Source organism: Aethalodelphis obliquidens, unplaced genomic scaffold (genome assembly GCF_003676395.1).
Source record: "Aethalodelphis obliquidens isolate GAN/ISIS:26980383/991018 unplaced genomic scaffold, ASM367639v1 scaffold38, whole genome shotgun sequence".
Classification (NCBI taxonomy): Eukaryota; Metazoa; Chordata; class Mammalia; order Artiodactyla; family Delphinidae; genus Aethalodelphis; species Aethalodelphis obliquidens.
Window position 1 is genome coordinate 11,301,068 of NW_020837982.1, and position 24,841 is coordinate 11,325,908.

A 24,841-nucleotide genomic window follows, 5' to 3' on the forward strand; every position below is an offset into this window, starting at 1 on the left:
GACTGGCTTGGGGCATCCTGGAGCTGCCATTGCCCCATTCCTTCATATTCTATCATTCTGGGGAGGTGGAAGAAACAAACATTTTCACAGGCTTAAGAAAGGCTCACATGTGTCTCAGACCTGGCGGAGGTGACTGGGGAGACAGATTGGGGAAGCCGGGCTCTGGTTGCGAGGCTTTCTCTGAATCAGTACGTGCTCTCTGCACTCACAGCAGCCCTGCTCCTCATATCTGTGGCCTCCATATTTGGGGAGTCGATGATAATGCAGATAGGATAGGGCTCTGACCTCCCTTTGCACTGGCCCTTCTATGGGCTCTGGGTCAACATCCTCGTGGCCATTGTTGTAGGTGAGGCTGGTTGCAATCATGACCTCAAGCAACAGGTGTTTGAGAGGAGCCCGCTTCTCCCCACAGCCTGCTCATTAGCGTTCTCTCCTCTCCTTTTAGCCCCACCGACCCCTCCAGCCCACTTCCTGCGATCCATGCCACAGCCCTTCAACCTGGCTCTCTGTCCATCCCTGAAAGCTTTTCTCTCTCCCTCCTTCCTCGCAGGGCTCGCATCTCGTCAGCTACAGTGGTATCTGCTGGTTCCTGTCCTCCGTGTTAGACAGTCGCCCAGGCAGGCATAGCATCCCGGGGCAGGAGCACCTCTCCTCCGACAGCGTCTCCAGAGAACTCCCGGAGGCCGCCCCGTCCTGGCTCCCCAGTACGCCCTCTCCAAACTACCCGCTCTCCACCCTCCAGCGGCCCGAGAGCGCCCCAGGCCAGAACAAGGGAAGCAGAGGGGCAGAACTGCCCGAGGATTCACTGGGACCCAACCCGTACTCCCCTCACCCCGGGGCGTGGCCAGGACCCTGCATGGACCCGCCCCCTGGATTGGCCCCGCCTCCAGGCCGAGCTCCGCCTCTCCCCGTGAGGCTGAGCTCTCCCTCTCCCTGCGGTGGACCCAGACCTACTGGTCGAGGAGAGCTTCCCGCACCCGGCCTTAGCAGGACATCTGGCCAGGCTCGGTCTCCTGCTTCCGCCCCCAGGGAGGAATCCTCACGAAGTTGAGGCGCAAGCTCTTCGTCTGCAGTCAACCGCACGCCGACGCCCCCTCCCCGCGCTGACCCGCCGAACTCTTGCTGTCGCCCCGCCTTCCCAGGGAAGGCGTTTAGCAGATTATCAACTTCGGACCCTATTGGTCACCTAGGCGATCAGCTCCCGAGCATCGGAGGCCGGGTTGGCATTTTCCATCGGTCCCTGCACGCACCTCTGTCACTGGGAACCCAGCCTTGCCTTGATGCTTTTCCAGATTCACAAAGGGAGGCAACCTTGAGTTTAGCCGACTCTAGACCAAGAATGCATAGAGGCAGCCTGTCTGTGTCCTTCAGTTTATTGTCCAGGCCACAGAACTACCCTGAGCCCTGGTCCAGACAGCTCAGAAGCATTTTCTCTTGGGGAGGAAACTGATTCATTTCTGAATACTTGTTTTCTTTTCATATTTGGGGTGAGAAGAAACAAAGTAGGCTGAGAAGAGGTGAGAATCAGAGAGAAGTGCTGACAGGTGTTGGGGAAATGTCAATTAAAACCAATAAACATTTCCTGAATCTCAGCTAAGTGCCCAAATCAAAAGGAGGATGGAAGGGAGAAAGAGGAAGACAAAGTGGGTGAGAGAGAGAGAGAGAAGAAACGTAGGAGGGAGGGCTTGTAATGCAGGGGTCAGATTCTGGCCTGCAAAGGCAAAGACGCCTTGGATTCAGGAGCAGGACCAGAGACTGATTTTCCATAATATTGCTGATTTTTTTCCAGGATGCTTTGAATATACCCAAAACTCTCGAGTGAGACCGTCCAGATTCAAATGCTGGCTCTACCACTTATTAGGTCTGTAACCTTAGCCGTGGTTCGATCCCTGGTGGGGGAAGATCCCACATGCCGTGGAGCAACTGAGCCCGTGCGCCACAACTACTGAGCCCGCGCGCCACAGCTACTGAAGCCTGCACGCCTAGAGCCTGTGCTCCGCAACAAGAGAAGCCACTGCAATGAGAAGCCCGTGCACCACAACGAAGAGTAGCCCCCGAACGCCGCAACTAGAGAAAGCCTGTGTGCAACAACAAAGACCCAATGCGGCCAAAAATAAATAAATAAATAATAAATTAATTAAAATTAGAAACTGGCCGTTTGTTTCCCAAAGTGTCTGTACCACTTTGCATTCCCACCAGCGATGTATGAGAGTTCTGGTTGGTATCCTGCTCTGTGTCTTGGCCAGTACTTGGTGTTGTCAGTTTTGTCGTTTTTGTTTTGCATGCCGGTCCATTAGGTGTGTGGTGCTATCTCACTGTGGTTTTAATTTGTGTTTCCCTAATGACTAATGATGCTGAGTATCTTTTCATGTGCTTCTTGGCCATTCACATATCTTCTTTGGTGAAGTGTCTGTTCAAATATCTTGGCCTTTTAAAAACTGGGCGGGTTTATTTTCTTATTATTGTGTTTTAAGAGTTCTTTAAATATTCTAGATATAAGTCCTTTATCAGATATGTGATTTGAAAATATTTTCTCCCAGTCTGTGGCTTATTTTCATTCTTCTACCTGCATTTTTCCAAGAGCAGAAATTCTTAATTTTGCAGTCATTTAAAAAATATATATATTTATTTATTTACTTATTTGTCTGTGCTGGGTCTTAGTTGCAGCATGTGGGATCTTCATTGTGGCACATGGAATCTTTAGTTGTGGCATGCGGGATCTAGGTCCCTGACCAGGGATCAAACCCAGGCCCCCTGCATTGGGAGCATGGAGTCTTAGACACAGGACCACCAAGGAAGTCCCTGCAGTCACTTCTTGCTTTGTTTTAAGCAGCCATTTTTTTCTTCCTACTTCTGTTTAGTTGGTATATAGAAGGCAATGGAATGTCCCACAGGGGCAGAACCAAGCAAGCAGGACACACAATGGCAAGTGGGTCTGCCCATCATTCTCCCATGTGCCCAAAGCCTCAAGGTCAAAGGGCATCCTGGGAGGAGAGTGGACCTAGCAACCCAGATCTCTTACAGTCTCATTCTTTACTCAGTGTGTTATCCTTGGGCTGGCAGCATGGGCACCACCTGGGAGCCTGTCCGAAGTGTGGCGTCTGCATTTTAATGAGATGCCCAGGCCAGGAGTACACACACACATTAGAGTTTGAGGAACACCAGCAACGACAGGCCCACATGAAGGAAGGATGCATATTTCATAGATGTGAAAGGGAGGGAACATTGCAGCCACTGAAATGAATTCTGGCCACTGAAATGTCCTAGCAATGCCACGGGTCTGGGAGCTCACCACAAAGGAGATTCATGCTGGTGTTTGTACCGGGATGAGCGGGCCTGGGGTAGGACTGTTTCTGAGTGTAATGCAGGTAGCAAAGCACGTCCACGTGGACATTCAAGGAGTCACCAATAAGCCTGTGTTCTCGAGTCCATGTTCTAAGCCCAAGTCCATGTTCTCCAGGTCGGCTTTGCCCATGGGCACTGAGAGGCTATTGTCCCCTAAGGATGTCTAAGCACCTGCCCTTACGGATGGAACAGTGGGGCACCTTCCTTCTCAGAAAGCTCCCAGCCTTGCACTCCATTCTGGCTGCATCTCTGTACCTGTGTGAGCAAGTGATCATTATTTGCTGACTGCTCAGCTTCCTTTCTTTTGGACAACGATCCCTCCCCAAATCCATGTGGTTCTGGTGGGCTGTCGGTCAAGGCATCCCGGCCAATCAGACTCTTGGGATTTGGAACCCTGCCCAGGAATAGACAAGGATGGAGATTTGGGGGGAACAGGAGGGAAACAGCGGGAAGACAGACCAGCTCATGCTAATGATACGTCCATGCTCCCCTGGTCTCTGTTTAGTTCTAGGCCTGGATGTTCTGCTTCCCCCCGAGTCTGTGTTTATTCAGTATCGTCTCAATACATTCCTTTTTTCTTAACTTCGTCTGGGTTCGCGCTTGCAACCAAAGAACTCTCACTGATACAAAACCTTGCAAGATAATTGGCCAGGACTTCCCTGCAGTCCAGTGGTTAAGATTCTGCGCTTCCACTGCAGGGGGTACGGGTTCGATCCCTGGTAGGGAAAGATCACTCATGCTTCGCGGTGCAGCCAAAAAATAATTTAATTTAAGTTAAAAAAAAAGATAACTGGCTAGCACTGCTGCTAGCCCATAAGGGGTCTTTGTGCCTTTAGCCTTGTTGTTAAAAGGCAGCCCCTCTGGGCTTCCCTGGTGGCGCAGTGGTTGAGAGTCCGCCTGCCGATGCAGCGGACACGGGTTCGTGCCCCGGTCCAGGAAGATCCCACATGCCGCGGAGCGGCTGGGCCCGTGAGCCATGGCCGCTGAGCCTGCGCGTCCGGAGCCTGTGCTCTGCAACGGGAGAGGCCACAACAGTGAGAGGCCCACGTACCACAAAAAAACAAAACAAAAAAAACACTTTAATAAAAGGCAGCCTTTCTGAATAGATGGAGGGGTAGTTGACTTGGCAGAGAACTGCACTTTTATGAGATACAGAACTAGGCGCCTCTTCCTCCAGGCCCCTGGAGCCCCCTTGGCGGGGCTCGGCTTGTTGAGCAGAATGCTGGCTGGAGTTCAGTTCTCACTCACCTCCTTTGCTGCGTGCTCTTGTGCAGTGCCCATCCTGCACAACCTTACGTGGAGACTCTGTTGTCAGGTCGCCCACATTTCCCTTCGGCTCTTTCTCTTCCTTCCGCCTTCTAGTTTACCTCTTCTAGGCTTTTACTGTGGCAACATCAAGGTTGATAACAGCTATGTTTACTTTCATAGCCGTAGTTAAGTTTTCCGTGCTTTGTCCATCTGTTGATTCTAAAAACTGAAACTCGATGAAGAGTGTTTACCTTACATACTGTGACTGTATAAATATCTTTCATTGCAGAGCTAGTAATCACTAACATTATATTTCCTTTCTTGAGGAAATGCTGTTGGACTACTTTTAATTACCTTTTGAAAAACAATATTTGATACATTCACAGGGTTATATGAAATATATGTTAGTTATAAATGATTCGAATATAATGAATACCCGTGTACCTATCACCCAACTCAGGGACAAATTACTTATTGCCAATAACATGTTATGTACCAGTGTAACCCTCCCTGTCCCATTTCCCTGTAAACTGCTCCCTCAGTTTTGCATCAGAGTTATTCTAACCTGCAGCCAGGGAAGCTCGGGAATTTGCCCACCAATTCCCTATCTGTCATTAGTTCATAGGTCAGCCTCCACACCCGGGTGACCCTGACCATGGCTCATGGGATGGCACCTGTCCCTGGCAGGGCCAGAGAATGTTTGGGCTTGGGATGGAGAGACAGCCCGCGGCTCTGGCGGCTAAGGACAGCCCACAATATAAGGGCCACATTTCTCACCACGTGGACCAGAGGAGGAGGTTGGTTTGCAGAGAAAGAGCAACATGGTCAGGGAAGGGACTTCCCTGGTGGTCCAGTGGGTAAGAATCCTCGCTCCCAATGCAGGGGGCCCGGCTTTGATCTCTGGCCGAGGAACCAGATCCCGCGTGCCATAACTAAGACCCGCGCAGCAAAAATTAATTAATTAATTAAAAAAAAAGATGCTCAGGGAGGAGCAAGACGAGAGTCCAAGTGCTATGGTCTGAATATCTGTGTCCCCCAAATTCGTATGTCGGGAAAGTAACCCACAAGGTGACGGTTTTAGGAGGTGGGCCTTTAGGCGACTCCACTTTCATTAATAGGATTAGTGTCCTTATAAAAGAGACCCCATAGAGCTCCCTAGCTCCACGTGAGGACACAGCAAGAACTCAGTGACCTGGAATCGGGCTGTCACCTGACCATGCCAACTATGATGGACGGCACCATGATCTTGGACCTCCAGCCTCCAAAACTATGAGAAATAAGTTTCTGTTGTTTATAAGCTACCCAGTCTGCGGTATTTTGTTATAGCAGTCCAAACAGGTTAAGACACAGAGGAAGAGTCCTCACAGGATTTGAATTCTGTTTTTTTTAAATTTAATTTTATTTATTTTTTATACAGCAGGTTCTCATTAGTTACCTATTTTATACATATTAGTGTATGTATGTCAACCCCAGTCTCCCAATTCGTCACACCACCATCACCAACACCCCACCACTTTCCCGCCTTGGTGTCCATACGTTTAGGATTTGAATTCTTGATTCCAACTATTCTGAGGTCCAGCTGGACACGTGACCTCACAATCCGTAATTAACTCCCCTTTGGCTTAAACTAATTTTGGTTCCCTTCCATCATTTGCAGCCACTCATTGGCAAGGATGCCTGCCAAACACCTCTGTGTTTTTTGCTCCTTCTCTGTTTGCTAGTAAAAGAGTGCAAAACAGTTAAAACAACTTAGCAATAATAACTCCACTTTCTGGGAATTTACCAAAGTGTACTTTTTGTTCATTATCTTATTCCATACTCAAACCAAATCTAGATGAGTATTATTGTGCTGTGTTATAGATGAGTAAACTGAGGCATAAAGAAGCTATGGGGGGGCTTCCCTGGTGTCACAGTGGTTAAGAATCCGCCTGCCAACACAGGGAACACGGGTTCAAGCCCTGGTCCGGGAAGATCCCACATGCCGCGGAGCAACTAAGCCCGTGTGCCACAACTACTGAGCCTGCACTCTAGAGCCCACGAGCCACGACTACTGAGCCCACGTGCTGCAACTACTGAAGCCCGTGTGCCTAGAGCCTGTGCTCCACAACAAGAGAAGCCACCACAATGAGAAGCCGGTGCACCACAACGAAGAGTAGCCCCCACTCGCCACAACCAGAGAAAGCCCATGCGCAGCAACAAAGACCCAACGCAGCCAAAATAAATAAATAAATTAAAAAAAAAAAAAAGAAGCTATAGGGGGACTTCCCTGGTGGTCCAGTGGTTTAGGGTGTGGAGCTTTCACTGCCGGAGCCCGGGTTTAATCCCTGGTCCCAGAACGAAGATCCTACAAGCTGCACCAAAAAAAAAAAAAAAGAAAAAAAAAAGGAAGCTCTATGAATCCTGCAGGTTCACAGGACCATTAAGAGAAAGGCCCGTTATCCATGCCTCTGCCTGCTTGACCTGAAAGCCTGTGTTCTTAACCTCATGCATCACTGTCTTTGCAAAGTGAACCACCACTGGTGGGATCCAAACTCACATCCCAGATCTGAAAGTCTCCTTCCTCACGAGAATTCCAGAGGCTGACTGAGGTCTGGAAGGCGTGGTGATCAGGCTGCTGCAGGTGACTCCGATTTATTTTCCGATAGCTTAAAAGGGAGCTTAGAAAAATCTTCTCAGACTGTGTGACACCCCCATGTCCTCTCCTCATGCCACAAGGGCCTCTTCATGGGCTGCTTCAGGGCTAGCTGCCCCCAGAGCGAGCCACCTAAGAGAGCAAGCTCCGTTGCCTTTTATGACCTAGTCTTGGAGGAAAAACACTGTCACTTTCATCATATTTCTATTTGCTGGAAGCAAGTCGCTAGGTCCACCCCACACTCAAGGGGAGGGGAATTAAGCTTCACCTATTGAGGGAAAGAGTATCAAGAATTTGTGGGGGGACTTCCCTGGCGGTCCAGTGGTTAAGACTCCATGCTTTCACTGCAGGGGGCGCAGGTTTGATCCCTGGTCAGAGAACTAAGATCCCGCAAGCAGCCAAAAAAAACAAACAAACAAAAAAAGGAATTTGTGGGTCTATTTTAAAACTACCAGAGTTTGCCTTCTGGTCACAAATGACTTACATTCCTCCCTCATGACAAATATGCTCACCTAGCCCAAGGTCCCCAAGCATCTCATCCCATTCCAGCATCAACCAGCTGAACGTCCAGACTCTTGCTGTGTTGTAAGTGGGGGAGTTAAGTCCCCTTTGTGGAGTCTTTGAGGATTATTCCAACGTGGCTGTGGCAGTGCCACCTGAGAGGCGTAAGAAATTAGAGGTCCTAGAAGAGGGGCGCACGGCATGCCACGCAGGGGCCACATGGGAGGAGCACCCAGGGAGCGGGCTCCACCAAGCAGATGGAGAGCTGAGAGCGAGAGTGAGGACCCGTGGGCAAATGTCTTTACGGGGTCAGGGTGGAGTCCACAGGCAAAAGGCATGAGGGGATTTCATTGGTGCGTTTGAATGTCACTAGGTCACAGAGAGGGGAGACCAAGAAGGGGAAATTGTGCCAGGAACCAAACCAGCCTGATCACACTGGTGCACCTGGTTACCTGGTGAGGCATCAGGGAAATAAGAAGTTTCAAAAATTTACAATACATTTGCCAGTTGTTATGGGCTGAGTTGTGTCCCCCCCAAATTCATATGTTAATCCCCAGTACCTCAGAATGTGACTGTACTTGGAGATAGGTCTTTAAAGAGGTGACTAAGTTAAAATGAGGCTATAGGGTGGGCCTTACTTGAAATGACTGGTATCCTTGTAAGAAGAGGAGATTAGGAATAGAGACACCAGGTATGTGTGCTCATAGAAGAAAGACCATGTGAGGACTCAGTGAGAAGGTAACCATCTGCAAACTAAGTAGAAAGATCTCAGAAGAAACCAAACCTACGTGCACCTTGATCTTGGACTTCTAGTCTCCAGAACTGTGAGAAAATAAATTTCTGTTGCTTAAACTGCCCAGTCTGTGGTACTTTGTTATGGCAGCCCTAGCAAACCAATACACCATCTCAATCAAGTCCAGGTACAGATGAGGCTCTTTGGATGTAATTCCTTAAGTACAGCTCCTGAATACCTGTGAACTAAAGAGACAAGTGATCATCCCCTGCATACCCGAAATACAATGGTGGGACAAAGGATAACCATTGTAGACATTACCGTTGCGGTACACAGGCCTCTCACTGTAGTGGCCTCTCCCGTTGCGGAGCACAGGCTCCGGACGTGCAGGCTCAGCAGCCATGGCTCACGGGCCCAGCCGCTCCGCGGCATGTGGGATCTTCCCAGACCGGGGCACGAACCCGTGTCCCCTGCATTGGCAGGCAGACTCTCAACCACTGTGCCACCAGGGAAGCCCTCTATCAATTTTTTAAAAAGGAGAAAACCAAGTGTGAAGAAAGAGAGAATATAGAGCTTAATTTTCTACAATGGAGAAAACTCAGGGGTTATAATTTCCTGCCTCCACAGAGCATTTGACAGAAACAGGTTGAGAATCCTTGCTGTACAGCAAGGAATGTCATTGAAGGATTCAGCCACTGGGAAGGAAGAATTATTCTCTGTGGGGGACCACTGTTTGAGGGTGAAGCTTGGTCAGTGGGATAGAAACTGTCTGTGGTATTTGTGAGAATTCTGGCTCTGTGTCTGTTTATCTGCACAGGGATTTGTCAGACACTACGTTCTACTGAATCCCTGAAATATACTTATGTACGGAGGGGAAAATGGCACAGGGGCTGGGGGCTTTCAGTCACCTTTTGGGATCTGCAACCTGGGCGATGAAGACGGATTGCATGGGAATTCCCTGGTGGTCCAGTGGTTAGGACTCTGAGCTTTCACTGCTGGGGCCCGGTTTCAATCCCTGGTCGAGGAGCTAAGATTCCCCAAGCTTCATGATGCGGCCATGCTTGCATGGAACCCTGCTTCTGCAAGCCTAAGACTTACTGCCCTGTATCCCCATGTTCACAGGTCTCCAGGCCTAAGGACTGGTCACAAGAAGGCAAAGCTGTCTGTCCTCTTGGTGGGACTCTGACAATTAAAAACATTTGTGGTGGGGTGGAGACACCATTTCAGAGTTACAGAAAAGTTGCAAGAACAGTACAAAGAATTCCTTTATATTCTTCACCCAGATTTCCCCAAATGTTAACATTACTACATTGCTTTGTATCTCTCCCTCCCTCCCTCCCTCTCTCTTTCTACACACATGCACACACACACATACACACTTATTTTTCTTTACCATTTAAGTCGCAGACATGATGCCCCTTTCCCTCCCAATACTTCAGTGTGTATTTCCTAAAAACAAGGACATTCTCTTCCATAACCACAGCACAAGTCTCAATATCAGGAAATTAACATTGATATAATAATATAACATCAGATTTTGCCAACTGTCCCAGTGCTGTCCACTGAAAAGAAAGTCCTGGATCATGCACTGAATTCATTCGCCATGTCTCTTTCACCTACTTTAACTGCAACAGTTTCTCAATCTTTCTTTGTGTTCCTAACATTGACCAGTTATTTCGTAAGATGCCCCTCCATCTGGATTGGTTTCACGTTTCTTCATAATTACATTCGGGTGATGCATTTTTGGTAGAAACATCAGAGAAATGTCGTTGTGTTCTTCTCAGTGCATCATATCAGGAGGCACCAGTAGTTGTGCCAACAATGATGGGATGCTCATTTGATACTGCGTTAAGGTGGTATCTGCCAGGTTTTTCTACTGAGGATCTTACCAAGTCTATTTCCCCTGTAAGGAGTCCTCTGATGCAAAGGAGGCAGAATGTAGAACGTTCACTGGTGAACTGCAAACAGTCCTTCAAAACTCAGCTTAAGTGACCTTTGTGTGGGTCCCTTGTAAATCTTTGCTTTGTGCCCTATTTCAGCATTTAGCACTCTCTATCACGACCAATGACTTGATGGTAAACCAGCATGATGTCTGGCACATGGTTGGTGTTTATAAATGTCAAATGGATGGATGAAAGAGAGGCTAGAGAAGTGGGTGGGTGAGGAGAGATGCAAGAGGGAAAGCCAAGACTGATAGATTTCAAGGAGGCTCTCTCCCTGGTACAGAGAATACCTGCATCTGGAGGTGCGGCAGGGTGGCAGCTGCCAGGTGTCAGGACTGGCTCCCTCCACTCCACTGAGGGCAGAGACAGTGTTTCAGGGTTATTACTGGTGATGTGGGTTAAGTGTTGAGGCAAGATCCTAGGGGTCCCTGCAATTAAGGCAGGATTCCTGTCACTGCATCAGGAGAAAGGCATAGGGAAAGGGGATATCCTCCAAAGAAGAGCAAAGAGGGGGGCAAACACCTGGTCACTGCATGGCCCACCTGTGCAAAACCCAGGGAGGAAAGGCTCATGAGACCTCATCTGCTAGTCATGTCAAGGGAAGTGTCTAAAAGTGAAAAGAAATCCTAGACCAGCAGAGAAGTTATTCTGAACAAGGAGCTGCTCAACAGAAAGGATGTACCAGTTCAAATGAAATAGAACAGGAAGATTCTACAAAGGAGACTTGGGGAAACAAAAGACAAAATGTCAGGACCAAATTTCAAATGGAAAAAGAGAAAATATAATTAGATCTAAACCAAAAAATACATATATTTAATCAATTATAAATAAGAAAAGTAGATATAAGATAAATGCGTCTGTAAAAGGCAAAGCCTCATATTAAAGCGGAAAGCCAACTGCCTCAGGAAGCTCAGATTTCCTGTCCACTTTGTTTGCTAGGAAAACACAGCAGAGCAGACCATCTGGGGTAATTAATTCTGGGGTAAAAATATCAGAGCCTGGGTAAACAAAGATTAGTGCCAAGATAACAATGATAAGGTGGAACCAGGAACCAAAAAAAGAAATGAAGTTTCAATAATTCAAAGGAATAGAATTTTGGATAAAATTCAGAAGAAGATTCCAGGGACAACCTTATTCTGCCATTGGCTAACTTGTGCACAACAGAGGGTTCTTACCCTTTTATATTTCAAAGTATCTCAGGTTTCAAATCAATTTCTGGAAAATTTCTCCAAAACAAAAGGAAAGATGTGTAAATCACATATTTAAAAACGGCTCCCCTCCCCACCAAAATGTTTCCCCTTAAAATTCTATTGATGCAACCCAACTGCCACCAAATCTGAAAAGGTTAAAATAACTAGGCAGAGGTAACTGGCCCACACAGTGTTGAACCTCACCTTGGCAAACCCTGCTTTAAATGGTCTGTTGCACAAAAGTCCAGAAAGCATGCAGAATAATTTGGAAGCAAGAGTTTAAGTCTGAGCTTCTCAGACACCTCCCCCTTCCTGTCTCAGAGCTAACTAATGACATTCCAATGTGTAGGCTCAAAAAACTACCGGGAATAGAATCTCAGAAATATCAAAAGAAAATGTTTTTTCTTCCCCTACAGCTGCAAAAAAAGCAGATTCTATTCCACAATATTAGGCTAGTTTTGATAAAGTCATAAGTGGAAAATATTCACTAAAGCATCAATCTCTGAGTCTCCCATCTTCTCTCAAAATATTTGCAAACCATATATCTGATAAGGGGTTGATATTCAAAATATTTAAGGAACTCCTTCAACTCAAAAGCAAAAAAACAAATAGACCAATTAAAGAATAGGCAAAGGGGAACTTCCCTGGTGGTCCAGTGGTTAAGACTCTGCGCTCCCACTGCAGGGGGCACAGGTTTGATCCCCGGTTGGGGAACTAAGATCCCGCATGCCATACAGCAGATATCACCTCACACCTGTTCGGAATGGTATTACTAAAAACAAACAAAAGCTAAGTGAGTGTTCGCAAGGATGTGGAGAAACTGGAACTCTGGGACAGTGTTGGTGGGAATGTAAAATGATGCAGCTGCTATTAAAACAGCACGGAGGTTCCTCAGAAAATTAAAAATAGCAATTAAAAAAACATAATCCAGCAACCCCACTTCTGCATATTTATCCAAAAGAATTGAAATCAGGATCTGTATTTGCACTTTCATGTTTGCTGCAGCATTATTCTCAATAGCCAAGATGTGGAAACAATCTAAATATGTACTGACAGATGAATGGATAAAGAAAATGTGGTATACATATAATGGAAGTTTATTTTATTCGGGCTTAAAAAAGAAAAAAATCCTGCTACATGTGACAACATGGATGAATCTTGAGGACACTATGCTGTATCAAATAAGCCAGTCACTGTGTGATTCCACTCCCACTCACGTGAAGTATTTTTTCAAATAGTCAAAAACATACACGCGGAGACTGAATGGTGGTTGCCAGGGGCTGGGGGGAGGGGGAAATGGGGAGTTGCTATTCAAGGGGGTATAAAGTTTCAGCTATGCAAGATGATTAAATCCTAGAGATCTGCTATACAACACTCTGCCTATAGTCAACAACACACTTCAAGTTTGTTAAGGGGGGTAGATCTCATGTGAAGTGTTCTGACCACAGCAGAAGTGTGTTTGAAAACCAGAGTTGCTCTGTCCACTGCACTCCTGAACCACCCCGGGGGCAGATGGAGAACCGAGGTGCATTCAACCTTGAAGGGTTGAGTGTGTCCTGACCCAGGGCTCCAGGACAGGCCTGTGACTTGGAATGTGGCTGGACGTGTGACTATGCAGAGGGCGCTGAACCTTGTGCCAGTGGCGGAAGCCAGGAGGGAGGACCCAGTCCAGCACGGACTCAACTAGGACTTGCCCACGTTGGCTGCTTTCCTGCCTCCAAATCTTTTTTTTTTTTTTTGGAGGAAAGGACTTGCCTGTTTGGCTGGTCATCCTGGGTAGAGACGGAGCTCTGTGAAAGCTCCCTAAACTGAACGGAAAACAAGCCCCTCCCCCCATGCCCATCCTCTCACACACTTTATCACAATTGGGATCATTATTATCATCCCCATTTTACAGGCGAGCTTTGAGCTCAGGGGATTTGTCCAAGGTTACGTATCAAGTTTACAGGCTTGAGCCTGTGGGAAAAAAATGCTGCAGGATCCTCACTTCACTGTTAAGTCAAATCATCTTTAGTCCATTCTCCATTTACTTTTCCTAGTAAAACTGAGTTCCATAGGCCACAGAACAGAATCCCAGAGATTAGTCTTAAAAAAAGTAAGTCTTCATAATTAACCAAAGGAGCCTCAGAAAGATATGGCAATATTCCCTCTCTCCTGCGGACGATGTGGAGGGAGAGACACTGTTTTGCATTTTAAAATTAAGCCAAGGGGAACTCCCTGGCGGTACAGTGGTTAGGACTCCGCCAAAACAAAGCCAAATAATCTAGTTGGACAAGGTATTAAATTAAGATCTTTCTCAAGAACTGATATTGGAGATTTGTATGAATGTTTGTAACTGGTAACTCATTTTTTCTGTCTTCTGTTAGAATAAATCTGCCCTTGTATTATTTAAACAGGAGGGTTTTGTAAGTCTTCTAAGACTTTGGAAATTGTTGCCATACCTCATAAAAACTACCTCTTAAAAAACTGTCACACTGATTGGCTCCTGCTATATGGGTTGAACTGTGTCACCCCAAAGATGCTGAAGTCCTAACCCCCATCTCCTGCCCTGTACCTGTGAATATGACCTTATTTGGAAATGGGGTCTCTGCAGATGATCAAGTTAAAGTGAGGTCATTAAGGGTGGTCCCTAACCCACTATTCTAAGGGGAAATTTGGACACAGAGACAGACACGCACAGAGGGAAGATGATGTGAAGACATAGGGAGAATGTCACCTACAAGCCAAGGAACACCTGAGGCCACCAGAAGCTAAAAGAGGGGCCTGGAACAGATTCTTCCTCACAGCAATCAGAAGGAACCAACGCTGCTGACCTCTTGGTCTCACACTTATGACCTCCAGAACTGCGACACAATGAATTTTTGTGCCACTCAGTTGGTTACAGCAGCCCCAGGAAATGAAAACTGCTGTCCTGAATACAGTATAACCATTACTGTAGTTCCTTATCAGTCTATCTGTTAAAACAAGACAGTAACACTAAACATTTTTCTCCTCTCCTCCATGCATGGCAGAAAAAATAAAAACCCTCAAATAACTTGAATCTGTTTCATATAAATGGACAGCCCTGATCTGATTACAAGTCCAGTGCACTTCCATCCCACCACAGCTGCACCAGGGCACAGCTACCTGTTTGTTTTTCTTCTGCAGTTAACCTCTGCTCTTTCCTTTTGGCCGCTCTTCTCATTAATTTATAAGTGCTCTTTTAAAAATTAGGTTCTGTGCACAAAAAATGTCGCCTGCAGTATCAGTAAACAAAGGATGTTGTGACCATCAAGTCATGAGTCCCTGCAGCCGCCCACGACTGTGCACGCTGAGGAGAGTCAGGATGGAGAAAAACAGGATACTGGTCCCTAGTTAAGATGCATATCAAAGGGATAATTTCAATAAGCCCAGACTCTTGCATCTTCCCATACATAGAAAAGTGCTAAACTCATTAACTTGAGATGTCTGTGTTTTTAAAAAAAATTAGCAGTAATCTTTTGATGTTCGATTACCTGTTTTGGGTTTTTTTTTGGTGCCCAAACTGCTATATATCCTGGCTCTTCCCTTACCTCTTTGGACCAGTCCCTCAGAGCTATCTGAGAACCTGTATCCCGGGCTTAAGTCCTCAGTAAGTCTGCTGAATAAACCATAATTCTCAACTTTTAGGTTATGCATTTTTTTCAGTTGACAGTCCCTTATGTCTGTTTTAGATGTTGCAAATATTTTCTTCCAGCCTGTCATTTACCTTTTTCTCACTTTTTTTAAAGTATTATTTTTCATAGATACTTAAAATTTTTATGTAGCCAAGTATAGTAACCTTTTCTTTTATGGCTTTCTCCAAGATCCCCCAAATCTCCTTTTCCCCCAATATCTTTTAGTTTTGTTTTTTATATTTAGGGATCAGACTTCATTTTTTTCCAGTTGGATAGCTATATGATCCAGCACCGTTATTTTTTTTTTAATTGAGGTATAATTGACCAGCACCATTAACTGAATAATACAGCCCCTCCCAGTTGTGAAATGCCCCTTTTATCATAAATTCCTAGAGGCATGGGTCTGTTTCTGGCCTTTATTCACATTCTGACTTCATTTGCCTTTCCTTAGCAACAGGCCACAGAAATGCATATGCAAAAATGCTGCAATGGCCCAGATGGTGGCCAAGTGTAGAACGCAGGCTTGCTTCCTGGGGGTTACCACTTGGTCCTCTGCTGCCGTGCAGAGATGTGGGGGGCCAGATCTTCCAAGTTTTCAAGAGGTGCTGGACATCCAGATTTTTATATGAAATCTTCTGTTTTGAAAGTGGTGGCAATTAATTTTTTACATTTAAAAAACATTAGGTGGGGCTCCCCTGGTGGCGCAGTGGTTGAGAGTCTGCCTGCCGATGCAGGGGACGTGGGATCGTGCCCCGGTCCGGGAAGATCCCACATGCCGCAGAGCGGCTGCGTCCGTGAGCCATGGCCGCTGAGCCTGTGCGTCCGGAGCCTGTGCTCCGCAACGGGAGAGGCCACAACAGTGAGAGGCCCGCGTACCGCAAAAACAAACAAACAAAAAAACACATTAGGTGGACGAAATATATTTGCAAATTGAAAGCAGTCAGTTCTGTTCCAGATGCTGAAATGTGTTAATGAAGAGTAAGGCTGGACCGGCTCTAGGTGTCCACTCCTGCTCTCTCCACTGCGACCCTAAGGACCAAAGGAGGAAGACAGATGCAGCAGCTCCGGAAGCCTAGGTTATTTGTGGCCACCCCCGGGAATGGCAGTAGTGTTGTGCCTCATTTCACCTCCCACCCACACGAGTTGATGATGTGGTTCCTGGTTTGCTCCACAACCAGGAAGTCAGCATGCGGGGAGGGCTGACAACATCAGTCGAGTTGGGCCTCCACGGCCCTGCTAGCCTGAGCGATACAGAAAGGATGGAACGTGAGGTGCTGGCCAAGGATAGAGCAAGATTCTGGTACCCCCGAAACAAGTTGGAAAGTGATATCATCTCCTTTCTAATAATAATGCAGCCTTCCTGGATATCCAGCTTAACACTGTTTAATCAGCAAAGGAATGGCAACGGACAGAGATCTCCAAAGCTCACAAGGAGGATAAGATCTGCTGATAGCAAGGACAACTCACATCTAGAACTTCACATGCCTTATCTCACCGTCTTTCACAAAGACCCCATGAGGTAGGCGGCATCAGGACTGTTCTTGCTTCTTTCAGAAGAGGAAACCAGCGGCCAGGGGCAATCAGAATGGTTTTGAGATGCAGGAAGAATGAACGGGAGAATAAGGGACTGCAGCCCCCTTCTCCTTCCCAGTGTCCATCTCTGAAGAATCATTTGTTCACTCAGCAAATCCTTTCTGAACACCTCTGATGGGCTATGTACTCTTCCAGGCCTTGAGAATACAGCAGTGCACAGATCCTGGGCATTACTCTCCCCTTTACTCTGAACTATGACCCAGACTGGCCTTTGCTCTATTCTTCTCTGGTTGGAGCAGTGACCTCAGGCCAACTTTTGTATTTTGCTCCGGAGTGCTTAGTTGTTTCCCTGCTACTAGTCACTTCCTGGAATGCACTGACCCTTTCCAAGAATACATGTTGTGCCGTGCCTGAGGTATAGAAAACTGGCAGACTCAGACCCAAATCCCAGCCATGCCTTAATTTTGACCTATTTTTAAAATATGTTTCAGACACATCACACAATAATCCCTGTGGGTGCCATTCTGAGAGCGGGCATGGTACATCAGGTTTCTCTTGAAGCAGGCAATCTCTGGGGCATGTTAGGTCAACCTCTTTCCTTCTCGTTATTTGTCCTTCACCTACATCTTTTTCTCTGACGCCCCATCTTCTGGGTTATGTGTCTAGAAGCAGGAACAGGCACTAGATATATGTAAGGCAGTCCCACCAGCTCTAAAAGCTTCAGACCCTATCAGTTCATGTTCTGCAGGCTAACATACTCTTCCACTGACTGTAGTTGGTAGAACTGCAGCCCCCCAAAAAGATACGTCCAAGTCCAAACCCCTGGCACCTGTGAATGTGACCTTACTTGGAAAAAGGGTCTTCACAGATGAAATTAAGGATCTTGAGGGACTTCCCTGGTGGCAGAGTGGTTAAGAATCCGCCTGCCAATGCAGGGGACACAGGTTCAAGCCCTGGTCTGGGAAGATCCCACATGCCATGGAGCAACTAAGCCTGTGCGTCACAACTACTGAGCCTGTGCTCTAGAGCCCGCGAGCCACAACTACTGAGCCCGTGTGCCACAACTACTGAAGCCCACAGACCTAGAGACCATGCTCTGCAACAACAGAAGCCACAGCAAGGAGAAGCCTGCCCACTGCAACAAAGAGTAGACCCCGCTCGCTGCAACTAGAGAAAGCCCACTCGCAGCAACGAAGATCCAATGCAGCCAAAAGTAAATAAAAAGGATCTTGAGATGAGATCATCCTCAATTAGGATGGGCCTTAAGTCCAATGACATAGATTTGGTGTCCAACAGTGTCCTTGTAAGAGACAGAAAAGGAGCACACAGAGGGGAGAAGACCCACGTGCAGACGAGGCAGAGACTGGATTTGTGCTACTCTAGGCCAAGGGATGCAAGGACTGCCGGCAGCCACCAAAGGAGAAAGGCATGGGATGGATTCTCCCTCAGAGCCTCCAGAGGGACGAACCTGCCAACACCTTGATTTCAGACCTCTAGCCTCCAGAACTATGGGAGAAGGAAGTGCTGTTGTTTTATGCCTCCACATTTGTGGTAATTTTTTATGGCAGCCCGAGATCAGAGACCCAAGTTGCTTTCCCTCTGTGAGCCAGGACTACCATGGACAGCTTTCCTGAGAGTGTGGCCTTCATTCCTTTCATCTGGGGCCTTGGCAACAGTTCTCAGGTGGCTACACGGTGCCCAGAGGCAGGTGTCTGTTCACCAGCAGAAGAGACCTGGGGCCCCTTGGGAGGTGCTGGGCTCTGCAGCTTTGGGAGGAGTGGAATTGACGTCCTCGTCCATGTCAGATGGGTCTGCTCCAACCTCAGCTCTTTCTTCCTGCCTGATCCAAAGGCTGCTTTCTAGCTGTTCTTCAGCAATTTCTAGTTCTTCTTCTGTTTGTAAAACAGACACAGTTTCCCGGGGTAAGTGTGAGGAATAGAGTCCAAATTTGGCTTTACAACCAAACATCGCCTCATATGGACTTTGCTGCAAGGAAACATCAAAGGCCTGATTCCTCACCAGCTGCATGAATCGCAGACCTTCAGCCCAGTGATGTGAATGGTGACTCTGCATCCAGGCACTTAGCATGTTCTTGACATCACGGCTTGCTCGCTCCAGGGAGCCCTGGCCTTGGCCAGGGTGGTACCTACCAGGGACAATCTTTAGGTCTGGCCATACCTCATTGAGCTCATTGACAACCTGGTTTGTGAACTCCAAGCCACTGTCAGATTCTAACATCGTGGGTGTACCAAGAATTGTGAAAATATCCAACAGGACAGAGACCACCTCATGGGCCTCTTTGGCTTTTAATGGCCGTAAAATAATAAACTTGGTCAAGTGGTCCTGGTAATACAAAATAAACTTGAACTCACCATCAGCACTTGACTGCATGTCAAGGATTTCAACTTGGCATCTGGAGTTAATGTCCTTAAATGGCGTGGGCTTGGGTGCGAGGCCTCTCTTGGATACTGGGTTCTTCTGGTGGCACTGTTTACACAGAGTCAGATATAAGACAATGACTTCTTTGGTGACGTTCCCATATTTTCCTTGAAGCTCCTTGAGCATGCGTGTCCGCCCGCCATGGCCAATACTGAGATGTGTGTCATGAAGAATGTCAAACAGCTCTTCCTTGTGTACATAATACCGTATTCGATCTCGTTCTCCATGAGTAGCCTCTATTAGTTTCTCTGTGCCTTGTACAGAGATCACGTCATATTTTGCTGCACGGCGATAATCACGTGATGACTTCCTCCCCTTCTCCTTAGCTTCTTTCACTTCCTTTATTGTTTGAAAGTACTTTTCTTTGGAAAATACCTTGCTGTTGTAACTTTTGCTTTCCACTAACTTTGTCACGCTGATGAGAAACTTTTCTCTCATGTTACTTATCTCCTTTTCCATTTCACTTGGATTTGAAACCCCAGGGGGATCATTTCCAGCTCTCTGTGGCATCATGGAGAACTAACTGGAAGAAGGATCCTAAGAAAGGTAGAAAGAAACAGAACAAGGTTAAATTTGCTGATATTCCATCTGGAAGACTTTCCCTCTAAAGTTCCTCATTAACTCTTTCATCTGATTTTTGAACATATGGAAGAAAGATTACTAAAGTAATGGTATAAAGCAATAACAGAATAAAGATAACTAGAGGGACTTCTGTGGTGGCACAGTGGTTAAGACTCCGTGCTCCCAATGCAGGGGCCCCGGGTTCAATCCCTGGTCAGGGAACTAGATCCCACATGCATGCTGCAACTAAGAGCTCGCATGCCACAACTAAGGAGCCCACCCGCCGCAACTAAGATCAGGCACAACCAAATAAATAAACAAAGAATAAAGATGACTAGAGGGCCCACTGGGCCCATTCATAACCAGAGCATGTCAACAGAATTTTAAATCAGCAAGATATATATACAGATATGTAGTAATTTTTGACTTTAGGCAAACAGAGTAACTAATAAAACTGTTAGTTCAAACAGTGAAACCTATTAATTCGTCTTTGCTAACTGAAGAGGAGAGGATAAATGGAAATGCCTAAGGCAATAATAGGCTGATATCTCGTCCTCCATTCCTTTTAAAATAATATAAATGGGAGAACGTTGCTAGAAGGAACCCACATAACAATAGTAAGTTGTGAACTTGAAGTTAGCACCAGAGACGGCTTTTCAGCTTTCCCACAATCAACTTAATTTCTTGTGGCTGAAGAGTCTGTCCTCATTTTAGGAGACTCAAGGAGAACGCGGTGGGATTTTTGGGGGATTTTTTTGGCCGCACCACGTGGCTTGCGGCGGGGTTGCAGGGGGAGGGCAGGGAGGAACCTTAGTTCCCCGACCAGGGATCGAACCCGGAGATCCCCTGCAGTGGAAGCGTGGAGTCCTAACTACAGGACGGCCAGGGAATTCCAGGGATATTTTTAAATGATGGTTTTCCCCATCGATTGTACACAGGATTAGTAAATGAAGACAAGTCCTTACGCTGAGGGACTGGCTTCTTGCAACTGTCCAGCATTGTGCCCTGCTGCAATCCTTCTGAGAGGTCTCTTGACACTTCCAATCTCTGGTCACAACCTCAAATGTCACTGCCTCCCGAAATGACACCAGCTGCTGCCACAGGGACGGTTCTGTCTCGGGTCCTGGGCTAAGGAGTAGCTGCAGCAGGACTAGGAAAGAGACAGTAGAGGTATTGGGAACAAAGGCGTGCCCACATGCATGACTGAATGTCAGTCATGTGAGTACTACACAAAGAAAAGATAACGGGGGGAGAAGAAAGGTCTCATATCCAGCAAGATGAGTCCAACTACGTGGGTGAGGAAGAGGGGTTTTGTCCTCCTGGGAGGTCTGTAGGCCTGACCTGTTTTGACACTGCCAGAGCTGGAGCCCACATATTTCCAGAACGAAGCAGAGAGTCCAAGAGAACTTGAGCACTCCAAGGCCGGGAGACACTTTCAGGTACAGGCTTGGTGGTTCTGACGAGGCAGCAGGGCCTGTTTCAAGAAATGAAAAGATTACATCTAAGGACATAGAGATATGTCAGGAGATTATCATGCCAAAGAGATACCCCAAATGGAGTCCACACTCCACCAAGATTGGAGAATTCCTCCGGAAGAGAACTTGATACTCAGGTCTAAACCGATGTTCCTTAGTTAGAACAACTCTGGAACACAGGATGGTGATGAGGCCAGGGGAAGAGTTCATGTGATGATCATAGGAATTCCAATAATCTTAGGAAAACAAGATCCCTGAGATGCCAGCCATCAGATGAAGAGCTGAGGGGTAGGGCAGAATTCTGAGAAGCAGAGAAAGATGGAAACATTTAAAATATATATATATATTTTAGTATTTATTTGTTTGGCCATGCTGGGTCTTAGTTGTGGCACATGGGATCTTGGTGTGGCATGCATATGGGATTTAGTTCCCTGACCAGGGATGGTACCCGGGCCCCCCCGCACTGGGAGTGTGGAGTCTTAACCACTGGACCACCAGGGAAGTCCCGATGGAAACAATTAAAAGCTCTGAGCAAGAGTCTCAGTTAAGCTGAGCCTGCTTCCAGATCCTGAATGTCCTCCACTAAAAAGGCTTTGAATTCCCTCGACTGGCATCACTGGTTAACCATGGAACATTCCTGATTCTAAAGACACTACTGACTGTAAAACCACTGACATAATGACAATTTTCTTTTGACAGGAAAAACTGAGGCCCTATATTAAATGAACATATCCAGATGGGGTTTTTTTTGTCACGCTGCACGGCATGCGGAATCTTAGTTCCCCAACCAGGGACTGAACCCGTGCCCCTTGCAGTGGAAGTACAGAGTCTTAACCACTGAGCTGCCAGGGAATTGCCCACACATCCAGATTTTTTAAAGGTGAAAAATATGCATTTCAGGATCGAAGAAACAGAATGTTTTTAATATGCTCTTTAAGCCTGAGCTCAAGACCCTCAGTGCAAACTGACATTTTTAAAGGCTCTGAGAAGTCCTGCAGTAAGTAAACCAGTCTGTTTCATCCACCAGTCCCATATAATCATTGACATGGGGCTTTGTTTCCCAAAGAATATGTATTACCATCCCACAGTCCTTAGAAGAGACTTGAAACCACAAGATATTCAACGGGATCCAGGAGCACCTTCCAGACTCCTCACTGAAACCAGCATCTCTCAGAAACTGGCTGCACTGGCTGCTATCTGAGGCCCTTCAAGGAACTACATGGGAAGGAAAGGCCTCATCTCCATCCCATAAAAGAATGAAGAAGACACGCTAGAAATAGTTTATAATCAAAAGATGGAAAAATCTCAGTCTTTAATATGAGAAATGGTCCTTACCCTATACCATGAAATTCTAAAGCACAGCCCTAGAGTCACATTTGGCTAATAGACATATGTTGGTTAGTCTACCCAGTTGTTTGTTTTTTAAAAATTGAATGGTTTACCTATATTTACAGACTGGGGAGTTCATATAAAAATCTAGGTTTCTGGCTTTCATGAAAAATGGGACGATCCAGTCATACTGGGAGCTTTGCTACTTGGCAACAACTGGCTGGAGTAGAGAGGCAGCCACTCCCTTTAGATAGTCTACACTCTGTTTCCCACAGTCTTTAAGCCAGCTACTAACTATTCACCTTAGCTGCCCACCCCTGTAGTTACCTGAGTTTTCAACACCTGTTCTAAAGCAAAAGGAAAGAAACGAGGCCCCAAAGAAAGATGGCCAACTTCCTGGTGTGATCTGTGCTGGTGGGCTGATAAATGAGCTTGTTTAGAGAAAACTGGAAAGATCTTCCTTCCCCACCCACCTGCGAGTCTTTGCTTTGGCTCTCCCGGACCTGGAACAGGTTCTTCCAAATCACACCCAGCTCAAATCAGCATCCTTCCTGACGCACTCCAGCTGACTGCCATCTCTCCCGCCTCTGAACAGCCTGCACCACTCACTGGAGCGCTTTGCATTTTCAGTCGACTGGTTCAGGTGTACAAACCTAGAAGGCAGGCGCTGAGGCTTCTACCTCGCTGTATCCCCTCAGAGGGCAGATGAATACAGAGCTGAGACGAAAGATGTTCAAAGGGCATTTGTCAAACACTTGGCTTACAAGTATAGAAGAGAGGCATTGCAGAGGCATGGTAAGTCAATTTCTGACGCTATTATTTACTGTGTGAGTAGGCTGGGCAAAGTTACTGAGGCTTCATTTTCCGCAACTATAAAATGGGGAGAATACCACTCTCCATCACAACGAGTTGTTGGGAAGACTCGGTGATAATGCAGATAATGACCCGGTTCGGGCATCAAGTCCTTTGTGCCGTCCTGGGTTCCGCGGTCTCTGCACCACCGCGCCAGGCTCCACGCGGGTTCCGCCTGCTAGTCGGGCCCGCCCACTCCTCCAAGGGCGGACAACTCCGGGGGAGGAGTGAAATGAATGAGCCAGGCCAGCGGGAAGAGAGGCCGATCCGGGTGGTTTTGCAGGAGAGGGAGGTCCGGAAGGGAAAAGGAATGCTCCAGGGCCGCTGTGCCTGGAGCCCGCCCCACCCACGGCTGCGTCCGCCAGCGCCGCCCGGTCCTTTCCCGCCCGCGTGGGCCCGCGGCGACTGAGGCCGGCCGTGCCGGCCGGAAGCGGCTCCGCGCCGGCCGGAAGCCCCGCCCCCCCGAGGGCCAGTCCGCAGACGCCGCGGCGGGAAGAAACCTTATTCCTTCTCTGGGTTACGAAGGCTGTGTTCCGGGGTCCTGCCCAGCCTGCAGCGTGCTCGGCGGAAGCTGCGGTGAGTGAGATCACTGAGGTGATAGCTGGGGCCGGGCCCAGGTGCGACCCTTGGCTAAGCCAGCCACTAACTCAGGTCTCCGGCGGCGGCAAAATTGGTCACCTATTTTCACACGTTGTCGTAAAGGCTCCAAGGTAAGTAAATGCTCGCCTCCAGCCTGGAAAGTAAACCCCATTCATCGTCCTACACGTTTAAATGCTTAAGTCTAGAGTGAGGAAGGTGTTGCCAACAATTACTCTGTGCACGGTATCGCTTAATCCTCTAGGAGAAACTGCATTTTAGGTGAGCACTTTTTGCTTCAGATTGTAAGCTAAAGATTCGTTTTGGTCTAACAGCACTCACACAACCTCAGTGCAGAAAACAAGGTTGTAAAGGGGGTCCTTGGGTATTCAGCTTTACCCCAAAGTGCTGCTGCCTCTGTAAAAGAAAATCACTATTTTATCAGTCCCGATCTCGGAATATTGTTAGAAAGCATTTCAATCATTAAAGAACTGATGCTTGGGACTTCCCTGGTCGCGCAGTGGTTAAGAATCCGCCTGCCAATGCAGGGGACACGGGTTCGAGCTCTGGTCCTGGCAGATCCCACATGCTGCAGAGCAGCTAAGCCCGTGCGCCACAACTACTGAGCCTGTGGTCTAGAGCCCGCGCTCCCCAGCGAGAAGCCACCGCAATGAGAAGCCCAAGCGTAGCAACGAAGACCCAACGCAGCTAAAAATAAATAAAATTTTTTAAAAAGAACTGATGCTCAAAGTTGGTTAAAAAACCAACTCTCTCTAAACAGTACTTTTCATTACTGGAATCAAGCCACAAGATAAGGGTAGTCCGCCCCTAGATAGCTAACATCACCTG

At 47.2% G+C, this 24,841-nt stretch overlaps 1 protein-coding gene across 2 annotated transcripts; it reads right to left on the reverse strand.

Annotated features, from left to right (window-relative positions):
* Positions 1–17,907: 17,907 nt before the first annotated feature.
* On the reverse strand, positions 17,908–24,568 carry KRABD2 (KRAB domain containing 2). Of its 2 annotated transcripts, XM_027131017.1 has the most exons (4): positions 23,038–24,567; positions 21,102–21,234; positions 20,726–20,910; positions 17,908–19,736 (listed from the first exon to the last, which is right to left on the reverse strand). In XM_027131017.1, the coding sequence occupies exon 4, from the start codon at positions 19,710–19,712 to the stop codon at positions 18,477–18,479; it is 1,236 nt and encodes a 411-aa protein (XP_026986818.1). In that variant the 5' UTR covers positions 19,713–19,736; positions 20,726–20,910; positions 21,102–21,234; positions 23,038–24,567; the 3' UTR covers positions 17,908–18,476. The 2 variants fall into 2 exon arrangements, with proteins under 2 accessions (XP_026986818.1, XP_026986819.1); XM_027131018.1 differs by lacking the exon at positions 20,726–20,910 and having other exon boundaries at positions 23,038–24,568.
* Positions 24,569–24,841: the final 273 nt, after the last annotated feature.

What these genes read in the sequence shown, in the direction of transcription:
- KRABD2 (XM_027131018.1), bottom strand. Translation starts at nt 19,712, where the DNA reads ATGATGCCACAGAGAGCTGGAAATGATCCCCCTGGGGTTTCAAATCCA.